The sequence below is a fragment of the Parus major genome, chromosome 20 (assembly GCF_001522545.3).
Source record: "Parus major isolate Abel chromosome 20, Parus_major1.1, whole genome shotgun sequence".
Classification (NCBI taxonomy): domain Eukaryota; kingdom Metazoa; phylum Chordata; class Aves; order Passeriformes; family Paridae; genus Parus; species Parus major.
Window position 1 is genome coordinate 9,934,512 of NC_031788.1, and position 19,105 is coordinate 9,953,616.

At 42.6% G+C, this 19,105-nt stretch overlaps 2 protein-coding genes across 2 annotated transcripts; one reads left to right on the forward strand and one right to left on the reverse strand.

Moving 5' to 3' along the window:
* The first annotated feature begins 392 nt into the window (after nt 1–392).
* On the forward strand, nt 393–4,594 carry HRH3 (histamine receptor H3). The gene is made up of 3 exons (XM_015647114.2): nt 393–606; nt 899–1,065; nt 1,908–4,594. The coding sequence occupies exons 1-3, from the start codon at nt 393–395 to the stop codon at nt 2,784–2,786; spliced, it is 1,260 nt and encodes a 419-aa protein (XP_015502600.1). The 3' UTR covers nt 2,787–4,594.
* A 9,516-nt stretch (nt 4,595–14,110) lies between these two features.
* MTG2 (mitochondrial ribosome associated GTPase 2) lies at nt 14,111–19,099 on the reverse strand. The gene is made up of 6 exons (XM_015647904.1): nt 18,886–19,099; nt 17,645–17,792; nt 16,943–17,058; nt 16,444–16,662; nt 15,633–15,771; nt 14,111–15,261 (listed from the first exon to the last, which is right to left on the reverse strand). Exons 1-6 carry the CDS (start codon nt 19,078–19,080, stop codon nt 14,867–14,869), a joined length of 1,212 nt encoding a protein of 403 aa, XP_015503390.1. The 5' UTR covers nt 19,081–19,099; the 3' UTR covers nt 14,111–14,866.
* Nucleotides 19,100–19,105: the final 6 nt, after the last annotated feature.

The window sequence follows — 19,105 nt, forward strand, 5'->3', positions numbered from 1 at the left end:
AGATGTTCTAGGGGGTAGCAAGGATACTTTGAGGTAATGCAGTGATGCTCCAGGTTTGAGAAAGGAAGGGAAATGGGAGAAGACTGGGAGGGATTCAGGGGCGCTCTAGGGTAATGCAAGGATGCTACCAGGTTGAGAGGGGAATGTGTGGATCCTCATGGATGTTCTGGAGTAGTAGAAAGATGCTCCCGGGCTGAGAGGGTACGTGGGAATGCGCAGACGCTCAGGGATGCTCTCGCAGCATGTAGAGCGGCTTGGGAGGCTGTAGGGATGCTCTGGGGGTTTCGGGGCTGCTCGGGAGGGTGCTGGGGGCCGGGGCGGGAGGCGGGAGCGGGGGGGGCGGGGAGGGGCAGCAGCCCCGCGGCGGCGGCTCGGCGGGAGCGGTGCGGGCCATGGAGAGCGGCGGGGCGCTGAACGGCTCCGCCACCGCCGCCGGCCGCTTCCCCGCCGCGGGCACGGCAGCGCTGGGAGCGCTCATGGCCCTGCTCATCGCCGTCACCGTGGCGGGCAACGCGCTGGTCATGCTGGCCTTCGTGGCGGACTCCAGCCTGCGCACCCAGAACAACTTCTTCCTCCTCAACCTGGCCATCTCGGATTTCCTCGTAGGTAAAGTGCTGCCCGCGGGGCGCCCGCCGCACCGGCACGGCCCGGCAGCAACTCGGCGGCGGCGGGGCGGGCAGCGCTCCCGGGGCTCCGGCTGCTGCCCCCGGGCCGTGCCGCCCCTCCGGTGCCGCTCCTGCCCCCGACACCCTCCCGCAGTCCCCGCTCCCCTCCCGCTGCCCCCCGGCCGCTCCCTCCGTCCGGGAGCGCAGAGGGAAGGAAGGACCCGCCCGGGTCCCTCGGGGCGGCCACCGGGCAGAGCCCGAGTCCCACCGGGAACGGACCCCTCCGCTTGCAGGTGCCTTCTGCATCCCCCTGTACGTGCCCTATGTGCTGACGGGGAGATGGATCTTCGGGAGAAGCCTCTGCAAACTCTGGCTGGTGGTTGATTACTTGCTGTGCACCTCTTCGGTCTTCAACATCGTACTGATTAGCTACGACAGATTCCTCTCGGTGACAAGAGCGGTGAGTCCTGTCATGGCAGCTGGGAGGGACATAACTCTCCTCCTGCTTTATTCTGTGCAATAATTAAAAGTTCTTTGAATCCTCCAGTAATGACGAATCTTTCAGCCTGGAAGGCAATAATCATCCACAAATACATATTTCAGCTGTGGTTTCAGATTAGTATTCCTGGCATAATTAATTCACTTAAGGCTCAGTCCCTGTTGTGCAGGTGTTCCCTTCTCAGGTGACAGGATAGTAGTGTACGGTAAGCAGACTTTTAACTAACTTGCAAGAGCTTATTATCCCCAGGACAAACAAGTGGATTGCAGTCAGACTCACAGCTTCTCCCTGGCTAGCACAGCAGTAGATTTTTACGCCCAGCTTTAGCAGGGAATGTGGTGAGGTCTCTGAGTGTGTGGGAGATCAAAATGCTCGGCCTTTTGCAGGAGATAATGAGCAGTTCACAGGCAGATCTGACCCACTGCTGTTCATTCGTTCCCTGACTACAAAAACAACACGGATTTAGCCAGGAGTTTGTCAAGTCCCTCTCCTTGACTTGCAGGGAGTAGCTGGGGACAGCTCAGGTAAGTGGTGGGTGTAGACAACTGCCAGACTCCAGCCAAGTCAGTACATTTCCACTTAGCAGACACCATATTTTGAAGCTGTAAAAGGAGAGTTCTAAATCTTCCCTGTAAGAGTGTGATTTATCTAGCAATTGCTCCTGTTGCCTACAGCATATCAATTTGTTGGACTGCTGGGATATCGCCTAGCAACTTTACCAGGAATGCTAATAGTCCATTTGTGAGGAGCCTCAGCCAGCTGGGGTGTGGGACTGTGTGTAAGAAAAGGCTTTCCTCTTGCAGGTCGCCTACAGAGCCCAGCAAGGCAATACCAGGCAAGCAGTGCTGAAGATGATGATGGTGTGGGTGTTGGCATTCCTGCTGTATGGACCTGCCATTATCAGCTGGGAGTACATATCAGGCCAGAGCATCATCCCCATCGGGGAATGCTACGCTGAGTTCTTCTACAACTGGTATTTCCTCATGACAGCCTCCACGCTGGAGTTCTTCACCCCTTTCATCAGCGTGATGTTTTTCAACCTGAGCATTTACCTGAACATACAGAAGCGCACCAAAATGCGCCTGGATGTTTTCCACGAAGTGCACAACCAGTCCTTCACTGAAGAGATGGAAAGGAGCCCAGAAGCAAAGCTTTCTTTGAAATGCTGTAAGTGGGAGCAGAAGGAGTCAACTGAAACCCTCGACCTCTCTAGGAGCAAAGCTCAAGCAGCAACCTCCACTTCCAGCCTGGATGCCAGAGACCTGCTGGCAACAAGCTCGGAGAGCTCCAGGAAACCCAAGTGTTGCAACAAAAAGAGCTGTAAAAATTCAGCCTCCACTCTGTCCTCAGAGAAACAGGTGAAGATCATGTCCCAGAGCACAACTCAACGCTTCAGGCTCTCTAGAGACAAGAAAGTGGCCAAATCACTGGCAATCATTGTGGGCATTTTTGGGATTTGCTGGGCACCGTACACTCTCCTGATGATCATCCGCGCTGGCTGCCATGGCCAGTGCATCTCTGAGTTCTGGTATGAGACTTCTTTTTGGCTGCTGTGGATCAACTCGGCTGTCAACCCTGTCCTGTACCCTCTCTGCCACTCCAGCTTCAGAAGGGCTTTTATTAAACTCCTTTGTCCCAAGAAGCTGAAGATTCAGCCTCACAATGCCCTTCAGAACTACTGAAAGTGAAGCCAGCCCAGTGTGAGGATAAGAAAAGCCTTGGTTTACTTCTGCTGTAGGAATAGATCTTGTTTCCTTGAAAGAACCCAAGAGCAGTGGTGTGGGGCAGGTGAGGAAGGCAGAAGAGAGCCCACTATTAACTTATTTTAGTGCATCAACAACAAAATCTCACTGCAAAGAAGGATAGAGGGGTTTATTGACATTAAGCACAGGTAGTGAAATCTGTGTCCACCCCTTGCTGGTGCCACAAAAGAGCTCTGCTGCCACCTAGTCAGCCTGAGCAGCACCAGCATTTTGCTCGAATAAACTCAAAACAGAAAAAAAATAGGTAATAAAAATAAACATATATCTTAAACTACTGCTCTAAACTACTGCTTAGCTGTTAGCAGACCTGATTTTTCTCATAAGTGGGAGCATTTTCTGCTCACACCTATTACACATAGATGATGACACAGAAAGAAAAGAACAAACCTCAGAAGGAAAACATCTCATTTATCATTTTTGTCACAGCAGCTGCAGCCATAATCTGGATCCCTGTTTCATGGGGTGCAATAGATGTCCCTTCCACACCCCAAGAAGGGACAGATCTCTGCCCTAAGCAGTTTTCAGCCAGGCTCTGAGGCACTGAGCATCTTGAAGTGTGCTGTTGGCATTGCCTGAATCCTCCCTGCTTCAAAACTGCTCTGGTTTCCTCTGGGTGCTGCCACACCTTGCCCAGGGCTCCCGAGGGAGTTCTTCCCTCCTGCCCAGAGCCAGGCAGAGGGAGCAGGTCCTGAAAGGCCCCTAGAAAAGGGTTCCTGTGCCTGTGTGAAAGGTGCCAGCACAGTACCAGCTTCTGCACAGGCTCCATCCTGAGTCTGACTCAGGATGTCAGAAAAGACATTTCAAATCTCTTCTGCAGGACCTTAAAGATATGTTTCTGGCACTGTGTTAGGGAATGACAGAAAGCTCAGAGTAAAGCAAATCTTGTGCTGTTTTTTTTGTGCTCCTTTTTTAAAATGTTCTTTTCAGACCTCTTAAATTTTTCAAGTTTCAGAACTCTTGCATTCTTTTAAAATACCTCACTTTGTTGGAGACCTGGGGTTGAGCTGATTCAATCAACACAAGCATCAATTATTTTACTGTTTAATTTTAAATTTCTTTTAGAGCTGACAACTAATTACACAGATAGAGACCAGGGCTCTAGCCTTGGTCTCCCAGTAAAATCCTGGGCATTATGGCTCTGCTTCCCATCTCACGCTTCATCACAGTTGCCCATTTGTTCTGCAACCTCTTTGGGCACAGAGGCAGTAATACCAAAAAGCAGATTAATTCCACTGCTGGCACTGCTCAGTGATGTAGTAACACAAATAAGTAATTAGTTGCCATGGCAAATGCTCATATTTAACAGTATTGCACAGGGAAGCTCAAGATCCTAAGTCTTAAAACTACATTTACAAATAGAAACCCAAATGTTGTAAAGTAGTATCCAAAAGCTTATGATGTTGTGATTGCCAATTACATTTTGCTGTTGCAAGCAAACTGCTTTTTGGCTGCTGCTATGAGTAAAAGAAAATACATCTGACTGTACCTCAGTGATATTTGTCAAGTAGATCAGTATTGTCATCTGAAGTCAGGTTTTAAATGATGTCTTGTCTTGTGTATGTGATATTTCAGATTTGTGATATGTTCTGTCAGTCTGTTATATATGGGTTAAAATACACCCCTCAAAGTACGTGTGCTATGAAATGACAGGATAAATGTTGAACCTGCTCGTACCTTTCCCTGTGTCTGCTCCCCTCTGAAAACTTCAATAAAGTATTTTTATAAGAAGCTTGCTGAATATTTTATGGTGAACAAGGTGTTGTTATATTACAAAAGTGTAAATTGTTGTTGTTAAATTATAAAATCCAACTGGAAGCAAAACACCCATGGATTTGCCTGAGGAGGCAGATATACATGTCAGAGAAAAACCAGCTCCTGGAACAGCTGAGTTTCTCCTACCTGTGGTGAGCAGGCTCCTGACAGCCCCCTGAGGATGTGGTGAGTGCACATCACTCAGTTCTATCCAGCTTCTGGTCTTTTCCAGAGCATGTTTCATGCAGCTGGGATCTGCAGAGGTTCCATCAGCAATAACTCTTCCTGGAACTTACAAACCCCACTGGTCTACTTAAAAAAGCCATAACGTGACCAAGGCACCAGTTTCCAGCTGTGGCTCTCTTCAGCTGCTCATCAGGAGAGGTGGAACCACTAGATCATTCATTCTGATAGAAAAACGTGCCTGTTGTGACACCTTCCTCTCCCACAGGGTAGAAAGGGATATATTTCTTTGTGAGCCTTTTGCACAGTATTTTCATGGTCTCAGACTTCCATGTGGGCAGAATTACCTACACTTGGCTGAAAGTAATTTTATTCATTGTTGGATTTTGCGGGGAAGATACTTATATTCCTTCCTGAAATAAGAGCTCTTGCTTTACCAAATAAAAAGGAAAAATAACTACTTATGCCTGGACATGAGGTCACACCTGAGCCTGGTTTTCATACTGAAAACCTTGGGAACTGCTCTGAAGTTTCAGAGTAGCTGATGATTAATTCAAATATGCTTTAAAAAGTATTTGAATTCTGCTGATTTTCAGAGTTCAGAATATAAATGTCTAGATGTATTTGGAAGAGGCAGGGACTAGGGAGCTTCTAGGCATAATCCAGTATGAATTGTGAAAATGCATAACCACTAGAGAAGGCAGGGCTGCTTGTCAACCAGCCCAGCAAAACACCTGTATATCATTTATTTACCATACCTGCTAAAAAAAACACCTTTTCCTATTGTCTAGGTGTAAGCAAAGCAGGCAGGACCTGCTTTCAACAACCATGAAGGAAGACTTGCTATAATTATAAATATGATTCAAATATTTGGGGAGGCACATGGCCTTCATTTCCACAGCACATCTCCACAGAGATAAGAAACCTGGCTAATTCCAGAGAGAAGCATCCAATTTATGTAGGGAGTGTTGGTAAACAGCATTCACACAGCTGCAAGTCATGCCTGGGAGCTTTTTGGATAAGTGACTTCCCACAGGAGCAGTGTGGAGGTGATGCCAGTTCCCCTCTCTCGATACCAACCAACACTCCATTAACTCGAGGAAATAAATGCTGCCCTAACGAGGTCTGTGGTCTTTTCCTACAGCAGCATCTGCATATCAATAAACTATCAAAAACCTTTATTTTTTTTGAGCACAGCTACTTTCTTTCTGTCTCTCTAAATGCTTCCTCCCTAATCACCAGTGATGAGAGATCTCTTTACACAGACAGAGGAACTTTGCTCCCGCAGCCTCTCCTCTGGCCCCTCCTCAATTACCATCTCTTATTTGTTCTCTCCAACCTGCAGTTACAGAAATTGCTCCATTGTTCCACAGACATCATTGGAGCTTCATTAGCTCAACTAGGAGGCTGGAGAAGAAGAGAGAATGCAAGAAGGAGCTTTTGTTGCAAAACACCTGTCTGTGATAATTAATGAGATTTGCTGGGAGGAAAAGGCTTTGAAATTAGCAAGATGTGATTGTATTTTGCTTTGAAAGAATGCTAATGGTTTGTAAATGACCATTCATTTTCATAGCAGAACTAGGATAGAAAGACCAGAGGTTAACATCCTTGCCAGAAAGAACTTTAACAATATGATTTCTATGAGGGAGGATTAATTTTTCACAACCCCAGCTGCTGAGCAGTGACATCAGTACAGACCTGGTCCTAAAACAGACCTCCTGCACTCTACTGAACTTGTTCTGCAAATAGATGAGGCACAATAAGGAGTGTTATATTTCCTTCTGATGTGAGAATTGCAGACAAGAATAAAATCTCTGCAAGCTGCCCTGGATGAGTGCTACAAAAGAGAAAAGCTCTCTCAATTTCTGACACCACAAAGCCAGCCTTTCATGCAAGATTGCACAAATGTTCCTGTGGACAGTAGGGAACTCAAAGCACTTCTCTGTTCCCTCAACCTTTAAGTCTCCTCCTTTCCTCCTTACAACAATTTTCTGTCAATATAGTTGCATTTGCAGGATTAAGGAATTATGGGGCTTTAGAAAAGCCATCAGGAATTCTTCAGGGTGAAAGGTCTTACCTATAACCCAGAACCACCATTTTATTGAGATTTAAAACTGTCATTGGCATTTACTTCAACAAACCCACCACTGCCCAAGGGAGGAACACTTGTGAACACCTCAGAGGCAAAAATATCCAGCTCTGTTCCTGCACCTCTTGTTGCCAGCTCAGGAATGTCAATCAGCACCATTTTTATTGCTAAAGATGCATGAGCATTGCTTATTTACAAGCCCCACATTTTTGCTCCATAATTTTCAAGCTGCTTGCACAGTCTGGGTGCAAAAGGGAGCTAATACTTAATCAAAGTACCAAACATCATAGGTAGAGCTATGTGTGCACTTCTGTGGGGGAAGAACAAGACTGTTTTCCCATTTTTAAAATGCTACAACCTGATTGATGGTTGCTTTTTTGTTTGTTTTTTAATGACTTTGAGGTACTAAGCAGGATCTTTGGCTGGGTTGTAAAGGCTTCATGACAAAACCAGAGTTTTTTATATGCAGACTGGACCCACTGTTTTGTGCTTAAAAGCTGTTCTTTTAAGCACAAAAATGTGTCTCTGATGTGACACTGACTTTGGAATTATTTTTAACACAATATCCTAGGATTTAGCAGCACAATTAACACTGAAGGAAAACTGATTGCAATGTAAGTTAATAATCTCATTCAAGATCTCTCTGAGCATTCATAAACAGCAAGCTCTCTGCTAGGCAGGCAACAACAGTTCTGGCAAATATTTTAGCTGTTAACTAACAGCTCACACACAGCTTTAGCCTTTAGAAGCTTTAGAAGTTTATTGAAGAACAAACAATAATGGGGGTTTCATATAAACCCTTGAACATGAGGCTGCAAGTACACCCTGCAGTGACCATGAATTGAAGACAGATTCACCAAGCGGAGAAATCACCCTCCATTATAAAAATAATTTATACTTTATACTCTAAAAAGCACAAATTTAATAGACCACTATGGTTAAAGCACCATTTAATATCTCTGATACAGCTTGTATTCAAAATATACAGGGATAAAATAATACATGTAATACTTTCATGAAACCTATGGTCAGTGCTCTGGGAATTAAGCTGTTATCCAAGAGCTTTCATGAAAGGAAGAAGATCTTTTGTTGCTGCTAGTAAAGGCTTTAGTCAAAATGAAGGTTGCAGAAGACTTTATGGAATTGTACAAGCAGAGGAATGCTGACACACAGCTAATTCCAGAGTAAGGAAAAGGTTGAGGTCAAATATGATGACTGTCATTGGAAGAATGCAGCACCAGGGCAATATAAAACCTCAGCAGAGGAGCAAAATGCCCAACACATCCTTCCTGAAGCTCTCACTGGGAAGAGCTCATGCAGACAGAAGCCTGCAGAATATTTCATCTTTATTTCAGAGACATAAAGAGCTGAAATACCTTAGAAATCCCCCCTCACAAGTGCCACATGCTCCTGTCCTCTACCATGAAGTGACAACCTGAAAAATGAGATAATCCCTGGGAACACAGGGATTACACTGATTTCCCTTGAAAAAACCCAGGTGTTCAACCTTCTTTCACTCACCTCTTGAGAGAAGCTCCAGCAATATTGAACAAATGACTAAAAGCTGGGGAAATCAGGAGTTTAAGGTCATTATGACTGACTCATCTTAATAACCATGTTTTCACCTCAGCAGTTATTTCACTGGGACCCAAGGCTGTGCACCACTTCAGAAAAGTGCCTTCCAGTCACCATTTGTAAATAGGAAATATTTGTAATCAATATTAAGCACTCCCAACAGTGGCATAACAAGTTATCAAATCAGAATTGCCTCCTTCACAACAGAAGAACACAGAACATAAATTTTATTTGGCCTAAATGCCACTTTTACAACAGACTGAAGAGGTATTTGTGTGCTGACAGAATCTATCAAATTGCCTTTGAAAAAGCAGATATATTAAATGAAAGACCAGAATGGGCATAGCATTTTCAGAGAAAATCTGAACAAGTTCCTTCTTTATTCAATCAATTTGTGGCCCTCTGCAATTATTTTCTCCATTAATATATGAGCACTCAGGCTTTCCTGGCATTAAAGAGGGCATATAGAGATTTTTTAGCTTGAATATTAATTAAAAGCAAATCTTCTACTCTGCATCCATACATCAAGTGCCCTGGTTAGCTAAATGTGATATCAGTTTTATTTCAGGCTAAATACATTAGGAAAATAACTTCTTTAGCACTAATTTAATTTAGTCTGAACATACAATTCTAGAACTGTTCTGTTGAACAGCTTCTTGTTGATAAGCCACTTCAAGCCATTGAATAACAATTACAAAAATCACTATCTTTAGAATGTTTAATTAGTGATAATTACATCAATTAGTAGCACCAGTTAGTAAATTGTACATGTTTCACATGGCAATTGTTGGTATCCATCTACAGATTAAGTTTTATCTACTGTGAAAGAATCTCTGAATGTCTTAAAAAATAAATAGGAGATGTGAGTGATGTCTCCTAAAGCTCCTAAACACTGCCATGGACTGCAGTTCCATGAAGAGGTTAAAGTGGATACTGGAGCATTATTTCCCAAATTCCAGGTCACCTGTCTTGCCACACAATTTCTGTGTGACTCTGCAAGTTTCTGGGGTCCAAATCCAGACAGATATTTTAATTCAAAATGTTTGAAATTCAGTGGGATTTTCCAAGCCTGGCTAAGTTTGGACCTCAGCATCCCATGATTCAGTTTCCACCAGCAGAAGAAGACTAAAAAAATCACTCAGAAACAAAGTACTGTAATTGAAAAAAAAAATAGATATTTAAACCCATGAAATTTTCATCCATCAAAACCATTTTCCTAATGGCCATAAATTAGTTAATGAAGCTGGAAAATTTTGGTGATTTAGAAACAGAGATGTGCTAGCTTGCCAAAATAAAATACATTTTTTTGGTCTATAGATACAAGGGGCACAAGTGCAGCTCATGTGGCACCCAAGCCATCACATGGTGGGGCAAGCTTCAAACCCACTGCTCCTGGCTCTGGAGTTATTTAATGTTATCAGATTTTGGTTTTCTTAGACAAAGCTCAGCATCCCAATAATTGTCTGTTTGCATCACTGCTTTAAACTTCCATTACATGTCTGCTGTGGGGGCGAGCAAGTGAAGAGAAGAAACATTTTCTAAAGCCATGCAGTAAGGAAATATTGATTTAAAAAAGTGACATTTTACCAGGTTACTTTTTAAATGTGATAAATGTGTTTCTTGTCTGGACAAAGTACTCTAGCTGCCCAAACTCATCTTTCTGATTTATAAGGGAGGAAAACAACAGGAAATGAAGAACCACAAACCAGTATGAATAAGATAATCAAAATAGGGATACTTCATCCGTAATATCACAGATGTCTTCTTGACAACCAGTGTTTTAGCAATTCCATTGCCTCATGCAAATATTTTTCATCATAAGCATTTTCCACTTTTAGTGGAAGATTAATTTATCTGGATTTAGAGAGGGAATAGGAACTTTTGTCAATGGCTGATTAGTGTGGGTACAAAGGAAGCACTGGGTGGGGATTCGCAAGTCTGTGGGAAACAATGTTCCAGTCTCAAAGGTAATTAAGCACCGAGAACCCAAATGCCAAGATTCAAATGAGAAATCTTTAATCCATGACAAAGCTTTTCCATATGCAAAAATTGATCCCAAACCATCAGATGCTTTCTGAAATATTGACTGTTACCAGCACATTGCCTATCGATTTCTCCAGTTACAAAGACAAAAAAAGACCCCACGTAGGATTTGAATAACAAAAGACAATTTGTTCAGCAGTTCATTTTCAGGTTTTCAATCGGTTTTAATAAATCTCGATCTGAAGTGCATTTCTAAACATGCATTTTAAAAGGTGGTTGTGTCTGTGTAAAACATTTTCAGCTTTTCAGCGTAAGTGAATAAGCACAAGGCTCTTCATGTTTTGTGTCTTGTTGTACTCACTCATCATGACATAAAATAACAGCATTTGAGTTTGCTGCAGTGCTACAGGCAGGTTAAAAGCCCAACAGACTGAGCCCAGGTCACCACTGCATTATGCCACTCACTCCAATTAAATGAATTGAATGTCACCAGAATAAATGGATTGTAACAAAGTAACCAACCACAACCCTCTTACTGAAATGGGACATGCAGACACGAGTGAGTTATTAAACCATAATTATATGGATTTGTATGGTTGGTCTTCTCACTCTTCAGTCAGGAAATGTGTATAAAATACACAAATACACATCCTCACCTGGCATAACAATATAGCAACATGCAAAGAAGAGAGCTGAGCAAGGAATGCACACTTCAAGAAGTCCAAGCTGTATTTTATATATACAAGGACAGAGATAAAACCCAGACCCTATGGATGACAAATCAGATGCTGTTAAGGACTCCTTGGACAATTCTATTTCAATCAGAAAAGAGGAGATGAAAAATTACTCTTAGTGGGGAAATGAAGGACAAACACAATCTCAGCAGTAAAATAAGGTTGATGAAAATCTCCCTGCCTTTCTCCTCCCACCAACTAGGTTTTATGACTCAGAAAAATGGGCACATACCACATGATAAATTTCAGAACTGCTTAGAGAAAAATCAAGAGCACAGCCTGAAAGGAGCTTTGTTCTGTTATCGGGAGCTGCAAAATGATATTTTATCATTATTGGCAATACAAATATAATCTCCCCTCCAAATAACAATATTCCCCTCCAAGTAATGACTGCAGTCTTTCCAGGCCTCTACAGTGCAGGCACATTTAATCCCTATTTAAATAATAGAAAAATTAGTTGCTGGGGAATGGCACTAGGAACTGCAGCATGGAAGACAAGCAGAAAACTGAGCCAGGCAAAAGGCCTGGCACACATTCCCAAAGGCCAGGCACACATTAACTTTGGGATGAAGTTGAGCAGTGTCAGGGTGGAGTTTTAATTCACACCAAAGCCCTTTCCACAACAGTGCACTGGCAGTGCAGTGCTGGACAGTGAGCCCCATTATCAGGATCCCATGGAACACAGGACAGAAAACAGTTGGATGCTGGATCTGTATCCAGCAGCTTGAACAAACTATGACAAGATTCCCACTCCATGTGCATGAGCATCTCTGTTTTACAGCCACTCCTGTCATTCTTTAATTTGAATTAATGAACAGGTAACAAGTTGTTTAGCATCTTCAAGTCAGGAGTACTTACTTACCACAAATATACTATGAAGACTATTAGTAAGGACATAGATAATAATGGAAGATGTTTCCCTAATGTAAAAAAAAAATAAATAAAGTAATATTAAAAAGTGCTTTAGGAAACTGTAAGTAGATTGCAAAATATCTCATGCTTAAACCCAAAGACTCGATGCTTTAGTTAATGTACTGCAATGAATCCTCAGTACCCACATGTTGAAAAGTGCAGTCCTTTCTAATACTTGTTTTTACATCAGCATTTGATTTTCTTTTTCTGGGCAATTGATACCACTTACATTTTCCAAGGCCTTAGAAAAGGGGAAAGGACTGAAAATAAATATAAACCCCCCATAATTAGCACTGAAATATTGTAGTAATCATGTACTAAAATAAAGCAAAAGAATACTAGAACTGTGAAGTGCTAAAGAAAATTATGGCCCAGGCTTCTCCAGGAAATAGAGAACTGACTGGACTTCAATTCACACAGAATTCCCATGGCTTATGGTCAGAACGAGAAATAAAATCTACTATATCTCTCTCCTCTTGTCAGTTTAAGAAGCAGTTATCATCGAAGGGTTCAGCAGAGGAAAGCAAAAGGGAGTTCAGAAATCACACAGAAACAGCCCACCCATCCCAGCCCCTGCCAAAGAAATCCTCCAGCACACAACTCTTCCCCAAAACAATTAGTCATTAAACTGATTATTTTTATCTTGGTTTTGGAGGCAAAATGCATTTCCTTTCCAAATACTTTATTTTCAGCAGCAGAAGAGGTTCTTCCTCAGTCCTGTGCCTCCACTGGAATGGGATCCAAGAGATCTTCATGTTAACTCTGAAGGGGCACCTTCAGAAGACAAAAGAAATGTGACCCAAGTGATTATAATGACTATGGAAGTCCAAGCTCCTACAAAGAGCTGTTCCAACAGTAAAGCTGGAGCTATTTGGCACTTCTCATTGCCGGGTAAGGGAGAACCTGATGCTGCAAAGCCTCTTTGAACCGTTAAGAACACGGCTTTAGGAACTTGGTGCTGTCACCTCAGAGCAGGTGGCTGAAGTGCTAAGAACAAAGAACCAACTCCAGGATCAATGGCACACTCCTGGGAGGTGTCAGGAAACACACTGTGCTTTCTGCACACCAGTAAACAACACTGCTCTTCCTGCAAGAACTGAGGGTACCTGAGCACTAAAGGGAGGGTGAGAGCTCCTCAGAGTACTGAGGCTTTTGAAACAGCCTTTGGCACTCTCAAACACAGCCAGAGAGTGTGCAAAGCATCTGTGGGTATTAAATAATCTGCTAAGAAACTGCACCAGCTTTGGTGTTCAGGCAACCTTCCCCTGGTTTTATTAAAAGTGGATGAAAAGCATGTAGCAATAGCAGAAAAAACAGCAGTGGAGCCTAAAAATGCCACACAAATCCAAACAGAAGAACTGAACTGAATATTAACTTCTATTTAATTCAACTCAGTAAATCCCAGGGATGAAGCAAAACATTAGAGAGACTTTAGGATTTAATTCTAGTTTTGCTTTTTTCCTCATCCTATTCATACCAGCATCACTGCTTATAATGCACAGATTACTTCCCATACCTGATCACAAATAGATATACTCAGAATGTGAATTTAGGAGTGGGAACTACTTGGTTTGCCATAATTTATTAATCAGTTCAGGCTTTCAAGCTGACCTGTACTTTTTCAGAGTTAAAACCCTGCTTTTAAGGATGTTCCATGCAGAAGTGAAAGAAGCAGAGAGAATTATCACCTTCACTGTGGTTAGAGACTACAGCTGTTTTTTCATATCCACTCAACAATTTCCTCTATTTCTGACAGTGTTTGTGTCTCAGCACCCCACAAGCCTGTTCAGGTGTCTTATCAAAAAATTTAATAATATGCTTTGATGAATTTTGACTTTCCATTATGAAGATAATAATCTTTTACAGAAAATATAACCAGAGTATACAGAAGCAGCTCTTTTTTTCAGTATGAGGAGGGGGCAAAGACCACGGTTCTAAATTAAGATTCCTGAATTCCTGAAGTTTAAGAACACAGTCCATAAAGTGTTAAAAAAAAGGGGGAACACACACACACATAAAGAACTGTTTCTTTTATTTGATGTATCTAAGCCTAGGATTTCTCAGAACACTGCCTGAGATTCCTAAATGGGAGAACTCAGATGTGAGTCTCAAACAGCTGGTTCCTGGTCAGTTTATTCAGCTACTTAGCTCCTGCCAGCATTTAAATATAGCAAATTATTTATATTAATGAGGATGTCATTTCAGTCATTAATTGCAGGTCTTTCATGCTCCTCCTCCCTAAAATTACTGAGCTGTGCCTCCTCTGAGGAAAAAAAAAAAACACACCAAAGCACAACAGGAGAAAAGTTTTAAGACACAACTGAAATTTGCCATCATATAAAAACAGATAAACACTGGAGCACCTGATTTTATTTCAGAACTTTTGATTAGTGAAAATTGAGAAAGCCACTTCACTACACTTCATAAAATAAGCCAACATCTCCTGCAGACCCTGAATTTCAGTCATTTCTACTAGCCAGCATTCTCTTCATTCCACAGTATGCCAAGCAAGAGCCAGGTTTCCAGTTCAACACCCACCATGATTACAATTTTCAAGCTTTGTTGTAAAACTTCAGAGACACCTCAAAGGTGAACAAATAAATAAAACAATCTTTCCAAAGCAGCAGTCCAGAATCAATCTCCATGATGTGACCTTCCATTTTAACAAAGAAAACAACCACAAGAAGCCCAGATCACAGAGATGCAGTCAAATCAAGCTGCTATTTTAACTTTGTTCTCCTTTCCAGCACAGTTCACAGCAGCTGTGGCTTCTACCACTTGACTGGACTTTGTCCTTGTGCCTGTTCTGTCCTCACATAAGTGTCATACAGTTCTCTCAGATGCAACAGCAGCTCCTCCAAGTTGTCTCCTGTCAGCGCAGACAATGCAATGACCCTGTCAGCTACCTGCTCCCTAAGGAGTGGCAGATTGATCCTGGACTGAGCAAGGTCAATCTTATTCCCAATCACAACACAAGGCCTCTCAGACAAGCCTTCTTCATATGCTTCCAGTTCATTTTTCAAGTCTTGCAGCTGGATCCACGGCTGAGGCACAGAGAGATCCACCACGTACAAGAGGAAGCGGCAGCGCTCAATGTGCTTTAGGAAGGCCATCCCCAGCCCACGGTTCTGATGAGCACCTTTGATCAGGCCAGGAATGTCAGCAACTATAAGAGAAATTTCACAGAGAATCCAGCAGATCCAATAAAAACCCCCCAAAAAATCCCCCAGTCTTTTACTGGTCAGTGTCAGTACTTTTAGAACAGTGCCTCAATACTGAAGTACAACTCATGCTAAGTTTGCTGCTGTTATCTTTTAAAACACCTAAATTTAGACAACTCCAGTGCAGACAGACTGACAGTTTGGCACTAAGGGTACCCACAAGTGAAGGTGAAATAGACTTTCAGCAGAGTTCTGGTTGAAGTTCTTGAGAACTAGCAGGAAGTCTACAGAACTGAACCTATCTCTGCAGCATTTTAAAGCATTTAAAAAGGTGACACAAATTGCTATCAAGGTACAACAAACTCCAAATTCTTACCTGCCACTTGTTCATAGTCTTGATAGTGGACAATGCCAACATGAGGGTTTAGGGTTGTGAATGGATAGGCAGCCACAGCTGGCTTTGCCCGGGAGATGGCTCTCAAAAGTGAGGATTTGCCAGCATTGGGAAAGCCCACCTGGAATACAAGTACTCAAATTTCTCAATCTTTCAACAAATCTGCAAAATTCTGCTAGACCAGACAGTTATCCTGCAATTCTGCAAGAACATTTTGCATCAAAGCATAACTTTCACAGCTTTGCCAGCTGGTGTTAGAATATTGCCATGCCCAAAACCAAAAATAGCTTAAGCTCAAAGTTGACTCAGCATTTTTCACTTCAGAGGATGATAAACCTGGCTCTAACAAGGTCAAATGTAGTATCTGTAAACAGAAAAATGCAAGGATGAAACAGATGATTTGAACTTTATAATTTAGGGGGAAAGAAAACCAAACCCAAAACAAGAAAACAAACCAATTTAAAATAATTCCTAAAAGAATTGTCTATACTGTACTGTTCATCTGCAGAACCAGCAGACAAAGCTGCTATACATCATCAGCAATCACTGATGGATCTTGTTTCTCTATGTATGGTATGGATTTTAGAAGAAGTAGGACAACACCAAGCAGCATGAGAGTGACAGCTCTGTGAATGACTTTGGACACCCCTCTACCAAGTAACAGCAATAAAGCATCAAGCTGCATCTCCAAACAAGCAAGCCAGGGGCTAAGACAACGTTATCACACATTATTTCTTCAGTCAGTCAAGTGTCATCCTACAACCAAATGGAAGCTGCACCCACAGAAACTCACCAATCCTGCATGAGCTGCTGTCTTGAGCTCCAGATGAAGGACCCTCTCTTGACCTGGCTCTCCTGGAGTAAATAATGTCGGAGCGCGGTTTTCATTGGAGAGAAAGAAGCGATTCCCTTTGCCTCCAGCTCCTCCATAAGCTGCAATGTACTCTTCTCCATGCTGAGTGAGGTCAGCCACAACTTTGCCATCCTCCTTCACCAAAGTGCCTACAGGGACCTCCAAGTGAAGAGATACAAGCATTACACTGAAGCTCAAAGCCTACAGAAGATCCTCCACCAGCCAATTTCAGATTTGCTAAAAATAATTCCTGCATATTCTCAAGGTAAGGAACCCAAAAAGAGAATTGTATTTCATGAAACTCACTTTTTGAACTCAAACAGCACTGTCAGACATTTACCCTTCATTACACATGAGATTTGCTCACAATAAGGTTCTCCATCTTGAAAATCAGGTATGTATCAAGCTACCACACAGCAGGCAACACCCACGGACTTACTTTAACATACATGTGTGCACCATTAGCTCCATAACAGTTTTTGCTTCCTCCTCTCTCTCCGTTAAAGCCCTGATAGAAGGGGAACACTGAAGAAAGTGATTTCATTTGCTGGTCAGCTGTAAAGCAAAAGACACACAGTTTGAACACATTGCTTTAGTAAAACAGGCACAGAAAAGCCTCCTCTTGACGGTTCTCTCCCTTCCTGAATATTGCATGAGTGCACATCCTATTTACTATCTCAACAATAGCGTATCAGGGAAGACCAACATTAATCTAAGTCACAATGAAGTTTAACTGTCTGTACTTAGCTGCTTAGGTTTATTAATGTAGTCATTCCAAACCAAAATTAATTTGCTAGATTAGATTTTACAGCAGGTTGGTGGTAGAAGCAGCTTTATTCATCTTAAGAGGAAAATTTAATCAGATCCCAGCCTCAACAAAACAGTCAGGCACCAGCACTGTAGTATCTGCAAAATACCTCGCTTTTCAAAATTCTCTCCAAGGCTGTCAGTGTCATTTATGTCCTCCTTACCACAGCTCAGGACAAAACTTCAAAAGCAAATATATCTTATACAGAAATAACCACCTACATCTTTTTGCCATTTACCATTTCTTACCATCCATATAGGGCTGTTATTTCTGGGGTGGGGTGTTAAGCGATAAGACAACAACACAAAACAGAACAGATTACGTGAGGCTTACCTTTAAAAATTACATGACCCCCATCACCTCCATTTCCACCATCAGGACCTCCAAATACTTTTCTGGGCTCACTGTAGAAGGAATGGCCCCCTCCTCCTCCTTGTCCTCCAACCACGCGCACTTTCCGCTGATCCACGAAATAACGTGTCTGCAACAAGGGTGGGGGTTGTTCCCTTTAGGTACAATTTATCAGACTCATCTTCCAAGAAGTTTCAGTTAATAGACAGACCTGCTATTTTTAGCCATGATGAATTCCATTCAACAGTAAAAAAAATAAATAATCAGAACTCTGAATCAGAACTCTGCTGCCATTCACAGACCAACTACGTGCAGTGTACTGAGTGTAATAATAAAGAAAAACAGATCTCATCTTTCAAGTGTTTTTAAGAACGTTTTTAAAAGCAAATACCTAACTTTATCTATGTCAAGAAAAGGGGCTGAAATTCCCAATGGAAAATATTAGAGAAGTACATTCATTGACAGGTGGAGTTGTTTACACAGAGGGATGAAAAGAGAAAGCATGACCGTGATCACGGTAACTTTCAAATTCTGTCAGTTACTAAGGGGCTTCATAATGAGAATGGGCTTTAAGGGTCACTTTAGATAAACAGCATAAATAGTATGTGAGGGAGAAAAGGTCTTATTAGTGTTATAATACCAAAGATAAGCAACTGAAAAAAACCAAACCCTCTCAACTGAACTTTTCATAATCAAACTTATACTGCTACTAAAAAGCCTCTTTTAGAAAGTATCTGGCACCACCAAACGGCGAGACAGTAAACTATAGCTTTCAAGGGGAAGTGATTTATGGATCATTAGAAAATAAGATTTTCCAGAGACGTGTAAATATAAAAAATAAGATGAGGAATAAATTCTGGGACTCTGAAGCTTCCCTGACATAAAGTGATGCTAGTTTGGCAGATGACTGCACCGTAAGACTAAAAAAACAGTGATAAACAAAACAGTATTTTAGATTTAAAGCTAAAATTTCATTTTAGAGGTTTAGCTTTAAAAAGACTTTTTGCTTTCGAGATTTATGGATGCCTCCAGCCCAAATAGGCCAAAGAGAAGGGGACCGCTACTACGATCACGGTGAACAGCGAGAATATTGCGGGGCAGACTCATTTCCTCACTATTCTGGAAGTCAATTGTTTTTTAGCCAGTATTTCCTCACTCCAGAAGCGCCAGCGGCGGGAGCTGTGTCCGAGACACCCCGAACTCGCACGGAGCCCAGCACTTACCAGCTGCCGCTCCGAAATGGCTCTTTTTTGCCTCAGTCTCCTGTCCTTGGCGCACCGGGCGCACGTCGTGGAGAAAGCTGGTAGGTTGAGCAGGACCGGCTTCCAGGGCCGGCAGCCGCTCGCCCCGGCCCCACAGCGCCTCAGCGAGCGGCCCAGCACGGCCCCACACAGCGCTGCCCCACACAGCACCGCCATGAGGGGACGGCCACGGCCCCGCCTC

What these genes read in the sequence shown, in the direction of transcription:
- HRH3 (XM_015647114.2), top strand. Translation starts at nt 393, where the DNA reads ATGGAGAGCGGCGGGGCGCTGAACGGCTCCGCCACCGCCGCCGGCCGC. An exon ending in CATCTCGGATTTCCTCGTAG is followed by an intron (nt 607 to 898) that starts GTAAAGTGCTGC and finishes CTCCGCTTGCAG; the next exon opens with GTGCCTTCTGCATCCCCCTG. An exon ending in TCCTCTCGGTGACAAGAGCG is followed by an intron (nt 1,066 to 1,907) that starts GTGAGTCCTGTC and finishes TTCCTCTTGCAG; the next exon opens with GTCGCCTACAGAGCCCAGCA.
- MTG2 (XM_015647904.1), bottom strand. Translation starts at nt 19,080, where the DNA reads ATGGCGGTGCTGTGTGGGGCAGCGCTGTGTGGGGCCGTGCTGGGCCGC. An exon ending in CAGCAGCTCATGCAGGATTG is followed by an intron (nt 15,772 to 16,443) that starts GTGAGTTTCTGT and finishes CTTGTATTCCAG; the next exon opens with GTGGGCTTTCCCAATGCTGG. An exon ending in AGACTATGAACAAGTGGCAG is followed by an intron (nt 15,262 to 15,632) that starts GTAAGAATTTGG and finishes TTTCTCTTATAG; the next exon opens with TTGCTGACATTCCTGGCCTG.